At 38.3% G+C, this 15,134-nt stretch overlaps 1 protein-coding gene across 13 annotated transcripts in view; it reads left to right on the forward strand.

Annotated features, from left to right (window-relative positions):
- Positions 1 to 15,134, forward strand: part of bptf (bromodomain PHD finger transcription factor) — a 153,068-nt gene that overhangs the window by 69,469 nt on the left and 68,465 nt on the right. For all 13 annotated transcript variants that reach the window (XM_059653625.1, XM_059653630.1, XM_059653626.1 and 10 more), the window contains 7 exons: positions 1,266 to 1,459; positions 2,019 to 2,374; positions 4,679 to 4,810; positions 5,523 to 5,652; positions 6,015 to 6,150; positions 6,859 to 7,092; positions 8,992 to 11,599. In XM_059653625.1, the coding sequence (XP_059509608.1) occupies positions 1,266 to 1,459; positions 2,019 to 2,374; positions 4,679 to 4,810; positions 5,523 to 5,652; positions 6,015 to 6,150; positions 6,859 to 7,092; positions 8,992 to 11,599 (3,790 nt within the window). The remainder of the gene's footprint in view (positions 1 to 1,265; positions 1,460 to 2,018; positions 2,375 to 4,678; positions 4,811 to 5,522; positions 5,653 to 6,014; positions 6,151 to 6,858; positions 7,093 to 8,991; positions 11,600 to 15,134) is intronic.

Here is a 15,134-nt window from a genome sequence, read left to right on the forward strand (position 1 = left end):
TTATTGAACGGTTTCTACGGTCATTGGAGTTATTATTTTAAATGAGGATCCCTAGAAATAACATGACTGATGATGTTTGCTTATTTAGCATTACACCTAGTTGGGGATGTTTTTGAGCATTAACTGGCCTGGTTCTTGTGTTTTATGTGTCTGATATGGAAGGAATGCAACAAAGAATGAGCCGAGTTGGAAAGAAAGTTATTTTATTCGGCTGTTTGGACATGGTTGGCATGGTGGCTCAGTGGTTAGCAATGCTATCTCACAGTGTCAGGGACCCGTGTTTGATTCCACCCTTGGGCGACTGTCTGCGTGGAGTTTGCACCATCTCCCCATGTCTGTGTGGGTTTCCTCCCACAGCCTAATGATATGTGGGTTAGGTGGATTGGCCATGCTAAATTGCCTGTCGTGTCCACGGGTGTGTAAATTAGGTAGATTAGACATGAGAAATGCAGGCTTACATGCATAGAGTAGAGGGATGGGTCTAGATGTGATGCTGTTTGGAAGGATGGTGTGAACTTGTTGGGCTGAATGGCTTGTTTCCACACTGTAGGATTCTGTGATTCTATCTTCAGGAGAATTGAGAACTTCTGGTTCATGGATTTCTTTTGAAAGTGTACCTCAAGTTTGCATTTCCTGAGCAAGTTGAGTTTGCACGACTTCAAAGATAATCATGCATCATTAGTAATGGCTACACATGGCTGAACACAAAAGTAACAGACTTTGAAATATCTCCTGCTTTAACCTTTTGACTTGAAGAATAATCAGAAGACCATAACCAGAGGTAGACTCTAGAGTCTGCTAAACTGAATTTATTCTTTGGCCAAAGTGTTTGATTTTAGAAAACTAACCTCAATTGACAAATCTGTTGCGGCCAAACTACCCGGCCACACTCTGAGTTTTGGGATTTATTGAAAGATAAGCATACAGTTGTGGTACTGTGTGTAAAACAATTATTGTTCCTTTATTAACCAGGTTTTATTCCAATACATCAACTGTGTGTTCATTACAAAACCTGGTTGGTTTATCATATTTAAATCCTGATATAGATATGGTGTTTAATTGGTCATGCTAACTGGAAAAAGTATTTTTATTTTATGTTGTGACCTGTGGAGGAGTGGGAATTAAGTAATGTTGGACTCCTCCAGCCTCCTGGCATAACAACGAATGCAAATGAGTAGGATATGATGTGTAACAATATATGTAAGATTGTTTAAAATCGCATTATGCACTATTATTGATAACTCAATAATAATTGTTTGCTGTAGAATCAGCAGAACTCAGCGGTGATAAAACATATGGTGAAAATGGTGATTCCTTTGGAGCTGGTAAAGGATCATCTATCCCTACTAGGATGGTCACAAGGTTACGGAACCCTGACAGCAAGTTGAGTCAACTTAAGAGTGCCCAAGCTGCTGCTGCAGTACATGAAGCAAATAAATCATTTAAGGAAGGCAGAGAGGTAAGAGACAAGCTTGTACATAATCTTAGATCAAAATTAAATTGTATTTGTAATACATTGCGAACTTTATATCAGGGTATATATTGATCAATTAAATTTCTTTTTCAATTCGAGCTAACTTTAGATATTCTTTTGAATTGACAGTAAGCCTCAGATCTTTGAGGTATTTAGCCTGCTTACCACATTTAATGCAAGAACATAAACTGTGGAGCAGGTAAAAGATTTTTAGGCCATCAACTCTACTTGATGCAAATTTTATCTATGTTGCTTCTCCCCAGCACTGATCCCCACTGCAACTTGTTGATGCTTACACGAAGAAGTCCATTTACATGTCGTCGGTAAAAGCCGAGCAGGAGGGAATATAGGCAATATTGTTAACACTTTGATAATTGCCAATGCTCCCTCTTCTTGAAATTTTGACGTTGAACGACTTTGTCTAGATGTTCATTGTAAATTCAGCTTAAACTGTTTATAAATACTTTTATTGAACTAGCAAAGAGTATAGAATTTGGAGTACGTATTGACATAAAATGGCATATTGAGCCTATTTACTTTTCAGGTCCTGGTGGTAAATTCACAAGGGGAAGTTTCTCGTCTGAGTACAAGGAAAGATCTGGTGATGAAGGGAATTGTGAATAACTTGTTCAAGTTGGGTCAAGAAGGAAAGTATCGTGTCTACCAAAACCAATACAGCACCAGCACTTTGGCACTCAACAAACATCAGCACCGAGAAGATCATGACAAACGAAGGCATCTTTCACATAAGTTCTGCATGACCCCTGCAGGCGAGTTCAAGTGGAATGGTGCTGTGCATGGGTCAAAAGTACTTACAATATCTACTTTAAGACTGACCATTATCCAGCTGGAGAATAATATCCCATCCTCATTCCTGCATCCTAACTGGGCTTCACATAGGTGAATGGAATTAGTTTCTTTGTGTGTTTATAGCTAAATCATATTGAAATAGAGATTTGTACTTTTATGCTGCTTAATTTTCTTTGAGTTTGAAATGAGGTGGTGAGCAGTGAGCTTTCAGTCAGTAGGCAACATTGCAGTTTCAAGAAAGAGTATTTTTAGAGGTAACTGGGAAAGACAATTAGCCTGCAATAGTTTTTCCACCAAGCTGTTGTTTTAAACACCAACATATAAATGTATCAAGATGAAATATTGGTTTTAGCAAAACTGGTAATGTACGTTGAAATGATAAGAGCACACCACCTAATGTTCAATAGTTGAAATTGTTTTGTCCACCTTTCCAAGATATGTGTATATGATAGATTTTAGTCCAGTTTTCAGATGAAAGTGGCTTAGGTGATAGACAGGTCTGGTCCAACAGAAGTTGCTTAATAGATCTTTCTTTACATAGAGTCAAGTCAATGTACATTTGTACGGAAGTTAGGAAGCACTTGGGATATGTTACAATCCCCTTGAGGAAACTGTAAACAAAAATAATTACATTTATTGACTGACTCCCAAGTGAAGAAATTGCTAACAAGCTTCAACTTTTTTATAGTTTTTACTTTAACATGAGACAAAACCAAGGCAAATTACTGCCACCTAGGATGAACTTAACGCTGAGGTCATTAGTTAATTGTGTCACATTATACAATACCAAGTCTAATATAACCTGCAGATCTGCCAGCACCTGTGTAGAGAAAGCAGATTTAACATTTAGAGTTTGGTGACAGTTCTGATGAATAATCACTGGATTCAAAACTTTAACTCTGCTTTCTCTCCAACGATGCTGCTAGACCTGCTGAGTTTTACCAGCAACTTCTGGTTTTGTTTAACATCTCCAGTATCTGCAGTTCTTTGTTTTATTTTGTTCTGACATAACCAGCTCTTGGTTCCAAAATGCAGTTCTAAGGAACAATCCAAAATGCAATTTTAGAATTCCTCATTCAGATTTCTATTGTCAATCTGATTTTTCTACTTTATAACCAGTTTTAAATCGCCTGTGATTGATACTTCTGCTTTATCAAAAACTTCCAATTTTTCTTGTACACTTTGTCCCATATTGCAGTTTCTGTTCAGGGGCTTATGGACCACTTCCGCTCAACTTCTTTTTCCTACTATTCAGTATCTTCACCCAGACTGATTCTACACCCTGATCTCCTGAACCGTGATCATCTCTAAATGTTATGCAAATGCATCCTTGATTAGCAGAGTTACACTTCCATGTGGCTTCCTGTTTTTCTTGAAGGTCATAGACCACTTTTGATATTCAGAACCCAATCCTTGTCACCCCGAAGCCATGTTGCTTTTTTGGTTATCAGACGTATTTGTTTACTTCAAAGTGTGCTATCAATTTGTTTTCTTTTGCATATGCACAGCATTCATAACAGATAAGGAACCTTTCTGAATAAGGTTCCAACCCAAAACATCAACTTTCCTGCTCCTTTGCTGCCTAGCCTGCTGTGTTCCTCCAGCTCTACACTGTATTGTCTGTCTCCAGCATCTGCAGTTCTTGCTATCACCGAGCCTTTATTTTTGTCATTTTGTTATCTATGTAATGTTGTGTCTAGATTGGTATATTCCTAGATTTTTTTTCTCCCTCTCTGCTCCTTCCTGCCATTCTCTTGTCCTCATTTCCTGTATTACTCTTCTTGTCTTAACTTTTTTGTACTCTTCTGATATGTATCCCATCTTGTCACATTTGACCTCTTGCCCCCACTACTTAGGGGCCAGTGGCCCTTGAAATGGAACTAAGTTCTGTTGCACCAGTTTGTGAGCTACTTTTCCACCTGCTGCCATTGCAGGGTTTGAGCCTGTGTCTTAGAGCATTCAACTGGAATTCTGGATTACGAGCCCAGTGTTAATACCACAGCAGTGTTACCTGACAGCCACCAACCACTCTTCTCCTTCTAACAGGAAGAAGTTGTAAGTTTGGAAGATGTTGATGCAAAGTTTTAATGAATTGCTGCCATACATCTTGTAGATGATACACGTTTCTGCCACTGTACACTGACGGTGGAAGAGGTTGATTGATAGAATGCTATTCAAGCAGGCTGCTTTGCCGTGGATTGTGTTGAGCTTGTATTATTGGAGATATAGTCTTCCAAGAAAATGGAGAATGTTCAGTAAACTCCATATTTAATTTTGACTTTGTAGGTGTTACCAACTTCAGAGACAAAATAAACTTGCATTGTTAATTTTACTGATGTATGTGCAAATATACACATTGTATATAATCAACTTTGTTTAAACAAATTGTTTTAGATCGAATTGGATAAAAGCAGTCCAGATGTGCAATAAACCAAGAGAATTTGCGCTAGCTCTTGCAATCCTTGAATGTGCAATCAAACCTGTCGTCATGCTTCCAGTCTGGCGGGATTCTTTAGGCCATACCAGGTGATTTTTGCTTAACTTTGTCGCCTTTTTGACATTTTTTAAAAAAATAACCTTAGCTTGAAACTTAATTGTTCATGCAGTCTTCTCAAAAAAAATCGAAAGTAGTTAATAAACATTGACCGCATGCTTTTACCTTTTCAAATAGGAAAGTGGAATATCCTGCAAAGAACTTAATTGGAATATGATTTCATATTCAAATAAAATACAGAATAACACCAGGTCATTTGTATTTTTACAAAACATTAATGTACTGCCGTATCTGTGTTTTCTGACTGATGGGAATTACCTCCTTGTGTACTTTTTTCACTTACGTTCAATTACCATTTTCAGTCTGGTCTGTTGACAGGATAAAGCATGGCATGAAGTGAGTCAAAGATAGGAGAGATTAGTGGGAGCCATTGCCCCAAGATCATGTAATCTAGCTGGAATATAATAAATTAGCTTTAAAATAATGATTATAGGTTTTTAATACAGACATGTTTGACACTGCAATATAATTTCCAGGTTTCTATTGGAAGTATGTATAGTGCTTCTATATCATAATGCCTGTGAAATATCCACCAGTGGTGTATCAGTCACCCATGAAACTGGAAAGGAAATAGAAGAGTTGGATAAACTGGTACACTTTGAGTTGTTACCATGAATTCACATTGAGACATAGCTTTGTCTAGGTCTGTAGAACACGAAGATAATCTTCCTGCATTAATCACAGGTTTTATCGGTTAACATCAGTTGAAAGAGAAGAAAAGGAGAAAATCAAAAAGCGAGAACGGAAACAAGAGGAAGAGGAAGTAATGCAACAAGCTACGTGGGTGAAATATACCTTCCCTGTAAAGCATCAAGTAGGTTCCACTCTTACAGATGTTTTCTTATAACTTATCAAGAACATAAATCGTTGTTCTTTGCATGTAACAATTAAATGAATAATTTAGTTGAATTGATAGTAAGTTTGAACAGTAAGACTGCACTTTACTTAAGGTGAGTCAGTTGTTAGCTGTCTGCTAGGGTAGTGATAATCATAACTTCAAACCGCTGGAAAATGTTTACATAGATCTGCCATTTGGATGATCAGCCCTTATCACGAGTGTAGAATCCAGAGATTTGACCACTGCTGATGTCATCAGAGACTAGAAGTATGATAGGGTAGAGAAAGTAAAATAAGTTCTTGTTTAAACTGCGTAACATAAACTTGACATTAATACAGGTATGGAAACAAAAGGGAGAAGAATATCGTGTAACAGGATATGGTGGTTGGATGTGGATCAGTAAAACTCATGTCCATCGTTTTGTGCCCCGGCTACCTGGAAATACGAATATACATTATCGGAAGGAGCTGGAAGGTATGTTTCAGTTCCATCCATGGTTGATTATGCTTTGCAACCTTTGTTCACTGGTTGTACATGCATAATTTTCAATAACTTGACAATTCACATTTCAGTAACTGGAAGATAAGAGCATGTTGTAGACTGCTGTTAGTGAATTTAAAGATTCTAGTCTCTGCTTATGAATAAGAGATCTCCTTTTTGATGCACAGATGAGGACAAATGTTTTCTCTGAACATTGTTTGAATGATGAGTTCTCTTCCCAAAATATTGTGAAAGCTGCGTCTTTAATTTATTCAGGGCAGTGTTGTTAATATTTTTGATAGATGAGGAATGGATGCTCATGGAGTGCAGACAGTAATTAGGAGATGAAATCACACCAGATCAGCCATGATCTTATTGAATTGTAGAGCAGGCTTAAAAGACCATATGGCCTACTCTTGTTCCCAAGTCCTAATTCTTTTATAAATTCTTGTTTTTAAAAAAAGTACTTTTTAGTATACAAATCTTTTAAGATAAACCTGAACAAAGCTTCTTAAATCTAGTGCAAATTTACCAGTCTTTTTCATTGCACTTATATAGCATTATTGCTTACTGTCTTGCTCTTAAGTGTAGTGATTCTGCAGCTTATATTTTTGTGATTGAAGTTGGATTCCTAAATTTTGTTATTAGAGTTAATGGTGTATACATTTGACTAAAATATGAAGGGCTTTGTTAATTTGTTAGGTGAACAGAAACCCAATGCAAAACTGGATCAAGATGAGTGCTCTTCAGTAAAAATGGATTCTGAAGCCTGTAAGAAACACCAAACATCTCAACACTGTAAAGATCTGGCCGAGAATGACACAGTCACGGACAAGTCATTTGAGATAAAGTCAGAAGAGGAAGACAAGATAGAAGAAAAGGAGGAAGGAATGGAAGTTGATAGAAATCCTGTGTCATCACAAACTGAAAAGAGAGGTAGTAATGTTACGTTCCTCAGTTACGTAGTTCATTTCCATCAGGCAACCACTCATTAGCAATAAAGATGTATTATTTTTAAAACCAGGTTATTTCCATTCTGTACATTCCCCATTGAACCTCTGGCATATTTCACTAGCCCCAGCTAACTTGATAGATTATTCTGAAATGCACTATTTCAGTGACATCGAAGAGGAGTATGCAGATAATCACCACCTCCCTGTTGTTGCTTCTGCATCAGTTGAGGAATCTAGTGTTCCTGCCTTACTGCCATGTGGCATGAGTTGGAAGAGCCTCCACTAAGCTGTACTTGTGCTTTTCTGAATGCTATTTTTATCGGATATACAAGAATAAATCTGGTTCATGTGAAAATGAGACTTTCAAAATGGATGTCGATCTGTTTGAAAAGTATATTTGTAACTTGTGTGGTATAATTTTTCTCGAGTACATTAAAAGAAAGTGAATATAATCCTTTGACAAGTTGAAGTTAGTACAGTGATATCACTTGACTCCACATTCAGATCACACATTGATGTATTTTGTATAGACAATAGGTGCTGGAGTAGGCCATTCGGCCCTTCCAGCCAGCAGCACCATTCGTTATGACCATGGCTGATCATTCACAATCAGTATCCTGTTCCTGCCTTATCCCCATAACCCTTGATTCCACTATCTTTAAGAGCTCTGTCTATCTCTCTCTTGAAAGTATCCGGAGAGTTGGCCTCCACTGCCTTCTGGGGCAGAGCATTCCATATTTCCACCGCTCTCTGGGTGAAGAAGTTTTTCCTCAACTCTGTTCTAAATGGCCTACCCCTTATTTTTAAACTGTGTCTTCTGGTCCTGGACTCACCCATCAGCGGAAACATGCTTCCTGCCTCCAGAGTGTCCAATTCTTTAATAATCTTATACGTCTCAATCAGATCCCCTCTCATCCTTCTAAACTCAAGTGTATACAAGCCCAGTCGCTCCAATCTTTCAACATATGATAGTCCCGCCATTCCGGGAATTGACCTTGTGAACCTACGCTGCACTCCCCCAGTAGCAAGAATGTCCTTCCTCAAATTGGGAGTCCAAAACTGCACACAGTACTCCAGGTGCGGTCTCACCAGGGCCGTGTACAGCTGCAGAAGGACCTCTTTGCTCCTATACTCAATTCCTCTTGTAATGAAGGCCAGCATGCTATTAGCTTTCTTCACTACCTGCTGTACCTGCATGCTTGCTTTCATTGACTGATGTACAAGGACACCTAGATCTCATTGAGCTTCCCCTTTACATAACTTGACTCCATTGGGAATTAATCTTTCTGGAATGCAAGTGAAATGAAAAGCAATTTAAATAACTATTAAGCAAATGAGATACTTACCAGATGTTGTGATTTATTAGAAGATTACGTGTTGTTTCAGTCCAGCAACTCTAATCAAATGAAATAGGCAAAAGAGAACAAGAAATTGACTTTAAAAAATCCGCTTGTGTGTTAAAAGGTCTTGCTCATTTGTGATCATATAATAATTCAACAAAATGAAAAGAGAGTCTAGATTCGGACATCTTAGAGAATTTTGCTTTGAATTCTGCTTTTTCTCACTAATTTGGGCAAGTGCAAATTTTCTACTCTCATTGGTTTGATGCCTTGTTAGTAAGTCCAGTTTTCTCCCCGTGTCAAAGTTTATGATGTTTTGAAGTAAGTAAACTCTGTCATCTTTTATTCCCCTGACTCCTTTTGTAAGTCTCTCAGTCAACCGGAATGATTCACTCTTGAGGTTACTCATGCAGTGTCACTAGGCCACTTTATTGCATGGACATATGGTCTGACTGGGAAATGTCTTTCAGAAAACTTTTGAGGGAGGGCAGTTTCCCATTATGCAACTCTGAAGGCTAATTACCTACTTCTCTTTATTTTAGACAACAGTGAAAATACCAGAATCGATGGTGATAAGTTAATAAAGGATGAACCAATGAATTTGGATGAGACCAAAAATGAATCCAGTTCACAACAGCACGAAAAAAATATCTCTACTGATCTTATCAATGTGAGTGAGGCCTTTCAACTCAGGACTTGGTATAAAAAGAGAGTAAAAACATCAAAATTAGATGGGCTGCTGGATCGGCGAATAAAACAGTTTACAATGGAAGAGAAGCAACGTCAAGAAAAACTGAAACAAGAAGCTTTAATAAAATTGCAGGAAAAAGAACAGAAAGGTGCAACTGAACCACAGAAACCTGATGATGCTGGAAGCTGTCTTCAAAAAAAACCTGAATCCGTTGTCACAGTGCAGGAAAAAGAACATGTAAGTCAGATCTCTCCAAAGATCACTCTTGAAAGCTCAACGGCATCTGTTCAAGAAAATGCTGTTCAGAAAAGTCAAGCGTTGATCCAAGGAAATAATTCAGTTTTGGCACCGTTGAAGGATCCAGGTATTGACAATGCCATGTCAAACCAAAAACTTATCAAGGAGGCCACTGAGAATAATACTGAATCAGTGGTCACAAGCACTGAAACCAATGAACTACATTTAAAAAGCCAGGAAAATGGTGCCGAAGGCAGCAACGTTCAGTTGGTTGTGGGAAAATATTCTGTAAATAATAGTTCTGATGTGAAAAATGAGTGTGTTGGCAAAATCTGCCAGCCATTGGCAGGAGGAGGAAGCTATGACAATCTAAGCACAAAGATGGAAGCGGGTGTTGTTGAAGGGAGTAGCGATCGAATGGAGACAGATGAAAACATTGAAAAACACAAACCTGAAATAAGGACAAATAAAGAGATTCTTGAAATTGCATATCCTCAAAAAATAGAGCCACAAACCAGTGAAGCAATTTCTGGAAAATGTGGTGAACCAATGATTATTGAGGAAAATGGTATAAAAGAAATACATGTTCTCAAGGAAAGCAATAGTATTGAAAGTCAATGCCTTGAAAAAATGGACATAGATGACAATATGGAAACTAAGATTTCTGAAATGCAAGTAGTAGATAAACTAGAGAATCAGCACCTTGTTGATCAGGTTAATGGAAAAGTCATTGTGGAATCAAAATCAGCTGCGATGAAAAACTCTGAATTGGTGCCATCTGAAGCGTCTGATGTTGCTGTCAATAACATAGAACATCTTAAAGAAAAGAGCAGCATCAAAGTGAACTCTGAAAACGAAACAAAGTCATCAGCAAGAGATCCACTTGTTAAGCTAGTTATGAATGGAGATATTACCATGGATGATCTAGAAGAAAAACCAAATAGACTAGAAGGAAGAACTTTAGCTGCTCATTCCAAGGTTCAAGATAATATAATAACACGTAACGATAATGTATTGTCCCAATTAAAAGCACCTAGGCTAGATGATGCAGTTCCACAGGTTAAAGCACCCAAGTTAGATGATGCCGTCCCACAGTTAAAATCACTAAGGTCAGATGATGCTGTCTCCCAGGCAAAAGCACCCAGCATAGATAATACTGTCTCACATGAAAACGCACCCAGCATAGATGATGTCCCACAAGAAAAGGCGCTTGGCATAGGTGATTCAGTCCTGCAGGTAAAGACACCAAGATTAGATGATTCAGTTTCACAGGTAAAGGTACCCTGTGTAGATGATTCAAACCCACAAGTAAAGGCACCCAGGTTAGATGATACAGTCTCACTGATGAAGGCTCAAGTGAATCCATCCAAGTTAGAACCTGTACTGTTGCAGGGAAATGAACCAGGATTACTTAATATTTCTGAAGTAGTAAATTCTTCCAAACAGTCAGATCTTTTAAATGTTGATGTGGATAAATCATTAGAGACTGAAAATAGAGCAAAACCGTTGGAAATAGATGGACAGCTGCATAAAAAAGCTGCTTCTACACCCCTTATTTCAATACCAGACTCCACTTTGAACAAGAGCTTCAGCGAGCAAAATGGGATGCAATCAGAAAATGAAGTGGGTGGTGTCAATGGGGATCATGAGGTCAAAACAATTATTACTAAAATGACCACCACAACTACAACCATTTCTACCCAGTCCAAAACTGTTGTTAGTGTAACTGAAGCTTCTTCTCCACAGAGCAATATTCCATCAATGGTGTCCTGTATTAAGAACTGTGCTGTCTGTTCAACTACAACCACAACCACAACAATAACCAAAGTGACCACACCGAAACTGGACAGTACTGTGGATGCTGTGACAGTCACAGAAAAAACTGTTGTCACAACCACAGTGACTGACTCTGTGGCCACTCCAGGTGGGATGTCAACAACTACCATGACAGTAAGTAAAGAATATTCCACCAAGGATAAAGTAAAACTAATGCGGTTTTGTCGGCCCAAAAAGACCAGGTCTGGCACAGCCCTGCCTTCATACCGTAAATTTATTACCAAAAGCAGCAAGAAGAGCATTTTTGTCCTACCCAATGATGACCTTCGAAAATTAGCCAGGCGATCTGGGATTCAAGAAGTGCCAGGATTTAACTACAATGCAAAGCCTGCACAGGACATCTGGCCGTATCCGTCACCAAGACCAACATTTGGCATTGCATGGAGGTATTCTAATTTAACTTTAAACCTCTTAGAATAGTTACTGTGAGAGTAGTATTAAAACTTGACATATTTTCCTCCCCATTCCTGAGTAACATTAGTACTTTGGGATGGTTATTGCGTGCAATGTTTGCCAATTTTCTGCTCATTATCACTGTCCTTTGATTCTTGATGATAGCACTCCACAGGGCTAGCAGACTTTTAGTGGCTCAGCAAATATCCACTTCTGAGGTGTGTTCTCAAATAGTGAAAGCTGGTAACCAAATGAATCTTGGAGTCTGTATTAGAATGCAAGAACCTAAAAATCAGGAGCAAGAGCAAGCCATTCGATGTTGCAAACCTGCTCCAGGACTTATTAACCTCTTGGTTGATGGCTTACCTCAATCCATTGCTCACCTTATCCTCAGCCCTTGATTACCTTGGTATCCAAAGACCTATTGATGTCTGTTTTGGGTGTACTTAGCAATTGTGCTTTTTGGACTATGGATAATTACTTACTAACTAAACTTGATCCTATCACTGCATACTCTTAGCTGTGCTTTCAGCTAAAGTATAAAACTTATTTTTCCCTCCTTCCTCCCATGGCTCCAAGGCTAATGTTACTGCATGTGCATCCACCCTCGCTGAGATCAGCTAACACAGGATCAATTAAAAGGTTAAACCAAAATCTTTGCTGTTTCTGCTACTAATTAATTTAACAGCTTCAGCCATCAAGGGAGTTGCCTTGACATGTATGAAACCATCTCATGAGTTGTACAGGTCCTTCACATGTACATGATTCCCCACTTTACTACAATGCCCCATGCTGTGTTATTAAGAAATCTGCAAAGGTTTTCAATTGTGTAAGTTAATGGGTTATCTGTGTTTAGATCAGTCATTTTTTAGTAATGAAAAGAAGCAATTGTGCAATAATACTCTCTGAAAATTGTCCTTGAAGCAAACATTCCTTTTGGCACCTGATGCAAAGATTTGATTGTGTTTTCTGCTCATAGTTTTTGCGCATTTATGAGCTTCATTTCTGACTGATTCATTGTTTCAATTGTTCTTTGTCCTGCTGGCAGGATATCTAATTATGCTTCCTGAAGCTCTGGCGTATTACTTCAGGTCCATATTGACACACATTTGGTTGTTTGGTAAATGAGAATAATATTCTACTTGTACAGTTTACAAAACATGAGGGAAAAGAATGAAAATGCACCATTTGTAAACACAAATTTAAAGTGAGAAAATGCATAACATCGGAAAAAAGATACTTGAACAAGTGTTTGGCTTGTCTGTGAGGTGTAGGTGGTGAAATGTTGTGGACTGTCAGTTGAGTTGTTGCCATAGCACTGATCTCGGCTGTTGAACATTTGGACTATAGATTCTGGATTTTACAAGCCAAAGGCAATTGTCACTTTTTGTTTTTCAGTTGTGACTTTGATGACTTGTGAATTGCTTGCAGTAATCAGAGTGTGAGAGAGAAAAACAAACTTTCTTGTACACACAAGTGCAAGGGTGTCTAGTGGATGTTCTTCAACTGTGACCTCCGTAGCACCCATAAACCTTCATACAAGTAGAACACCAGACTAACGCACAGAGCTGGTTTGCAGTTGTTTTTTAAACTCCTCTTCTGTATTCCTTGACAGGGAAAAACATATGTCTTGCATTTGGAACTGTTTTTCTATACCTCGCATCACGCCCAATTTACACACCCAGCGATCTTCAGCTTGTATGCCCCTTTTATATTTTAGGCAGAAAACCTTCATCTGTCTTAAAAAGTTTACCATATCTAAGTATTTCAGAGATAATGACCCATTGTCAGGTGAAAGATCATACCTGATCTAGTTGTGACCCAACTACATCTCTCCTATCTATCCTAATGCCTGTTGACTCCTTTGTTAGACAGGAATCTACCAGTATCTTGAAAGCATTCAGTGACACTGCTGGCACCACACTCTAGGGAATAATGTTTCACAGCTACATGAAAAAAGAATCTCATCGTCTTTGTCTTAAATTTGAGATTCCTTATTTTGAAACTATCCTATAGTTCTTGTCTTTCCCACAAGGAGAAACATCCTTTCAGCGTCCTTGCTGTGAAATATCTTCAGGATCTTGAATGTTTCAATAGGATTGTTTCTCATTCTGCGAATTTCAAATGGATATGGGTCCAGTCATCCAAATATCTCCTTTATAAGAGAGCCTTCACCCCTCAACAAGTGCAAGAATCAGTCGAGTGAACCTCTTCTGAAATGATTCTCATGTAATTATATCCCTAAATAGGGAGATCAAAACAACGTATAATACTCTCAGTATTGTCATCAGTGCTCTGTACAACTGTAGCAAACATCCTTCCTTGCTTAATATTCCACTCTCAGTCAATCAAATAACATTAGGGAAAAAGATATTTGAACAAGTGTTTGACTTGTCTGTGAGGTGTAGATGGTGGTATACATTCTATTTGCTTTCGTAATCACTTGAATGTTAATTTTTTTTTGATTCAAGTACCATGACCCCAGGTTCCTCCTGAACTGTGGAGTTTGGCAATGCTTGCCATTTAAATAACATTCAGCTTGTTCTTCCTGTCAAAGTGGATGAGCTCACGTTTGCCCTTTTTTATTCCTCGTTTGTTGATTTTTTTTTAAGAAATTTTTTTGGCCCCCACACCTAACTTATCTACCTGAATTTACTGTCCATTCACTTAACCTACCTGTACGCTTTTGCAGCAGTAATAAACTCGACAACTCTAAGGGCATTTAAATGGTCATTGGATAAACATATGGATGATAACAATAGTGTAGGTGAGATGGGCTTCAGATTGGTTTCACAGGTCGGCACAGCATTGAGGGCTGAAGGGCCTGTACTGCACTGTAATGTTCTATATTCTATGCTTTTGCAGAGTCCTTGTGTCCCCCTCACAACTTCCCTACCTATCCTGTTGTCACAAGGAAATACATTCATTCCCATCATCCAAGCTATTGATATCAATTGCAAATGGTTTCGGCTGCAACACTGATTCCCATTACACTCCGTTCACCATAGCTTGCCAATCCAAAAATTAACAATTTGTGCCAACTGTTTGCTGATAAATAACCCATCCCTTATCCACGTTCATATGTCACCCCCTACATTATATGAGCTCTTAGTGTAATAACCTTTAATGTGGCATTTTGTGAAATGTCACTTGAAATACAAGTGCACCATATCTGCAGGTTCCTTTGTATCTATGTTGCTTTCTCAAAGAACTCTAATTAATTAGTCAAACACTATTTCCCTTGCGCAAAGCCATTTTCACTATACCTGATTTGTTTTGGATTTAGAGAGGTATTTGATAAGGTGCCACATCAAACATTGCTGCACAAGATAAGAACACATGATGTAGGAGTAACATATTTGTGTGGATAAAGACTTGGAAACAGAATGTAAGGATAAATCGGTACTTTTTGGGTTATCAAGGAGTAACTAGTAGAATGGAATCAGTGCTGGGTCAGTCGATAGAATTCATTTGGATGTGATTGCTAAATCAATGGGAGCTAAATTTGCTGATGATCACATATTCTCA

This window comes from Stegostoma tigrinum, chromosome 22, assembly GCF_030684315.1.
Source record: "Stegostoma tigrinum isolate sSteTig4 chromosome 22, sSteTig4.hap1, whole genome shotgun sequence".
Classification (NCBI taxonomy): domain Eukaryota; kingdom Metazoa; phylum Chordata; class Chondrichthyes; order Orectolobiformes; family Stegostomatidae; genus Stegostoma; species Stegostoma tigrinum.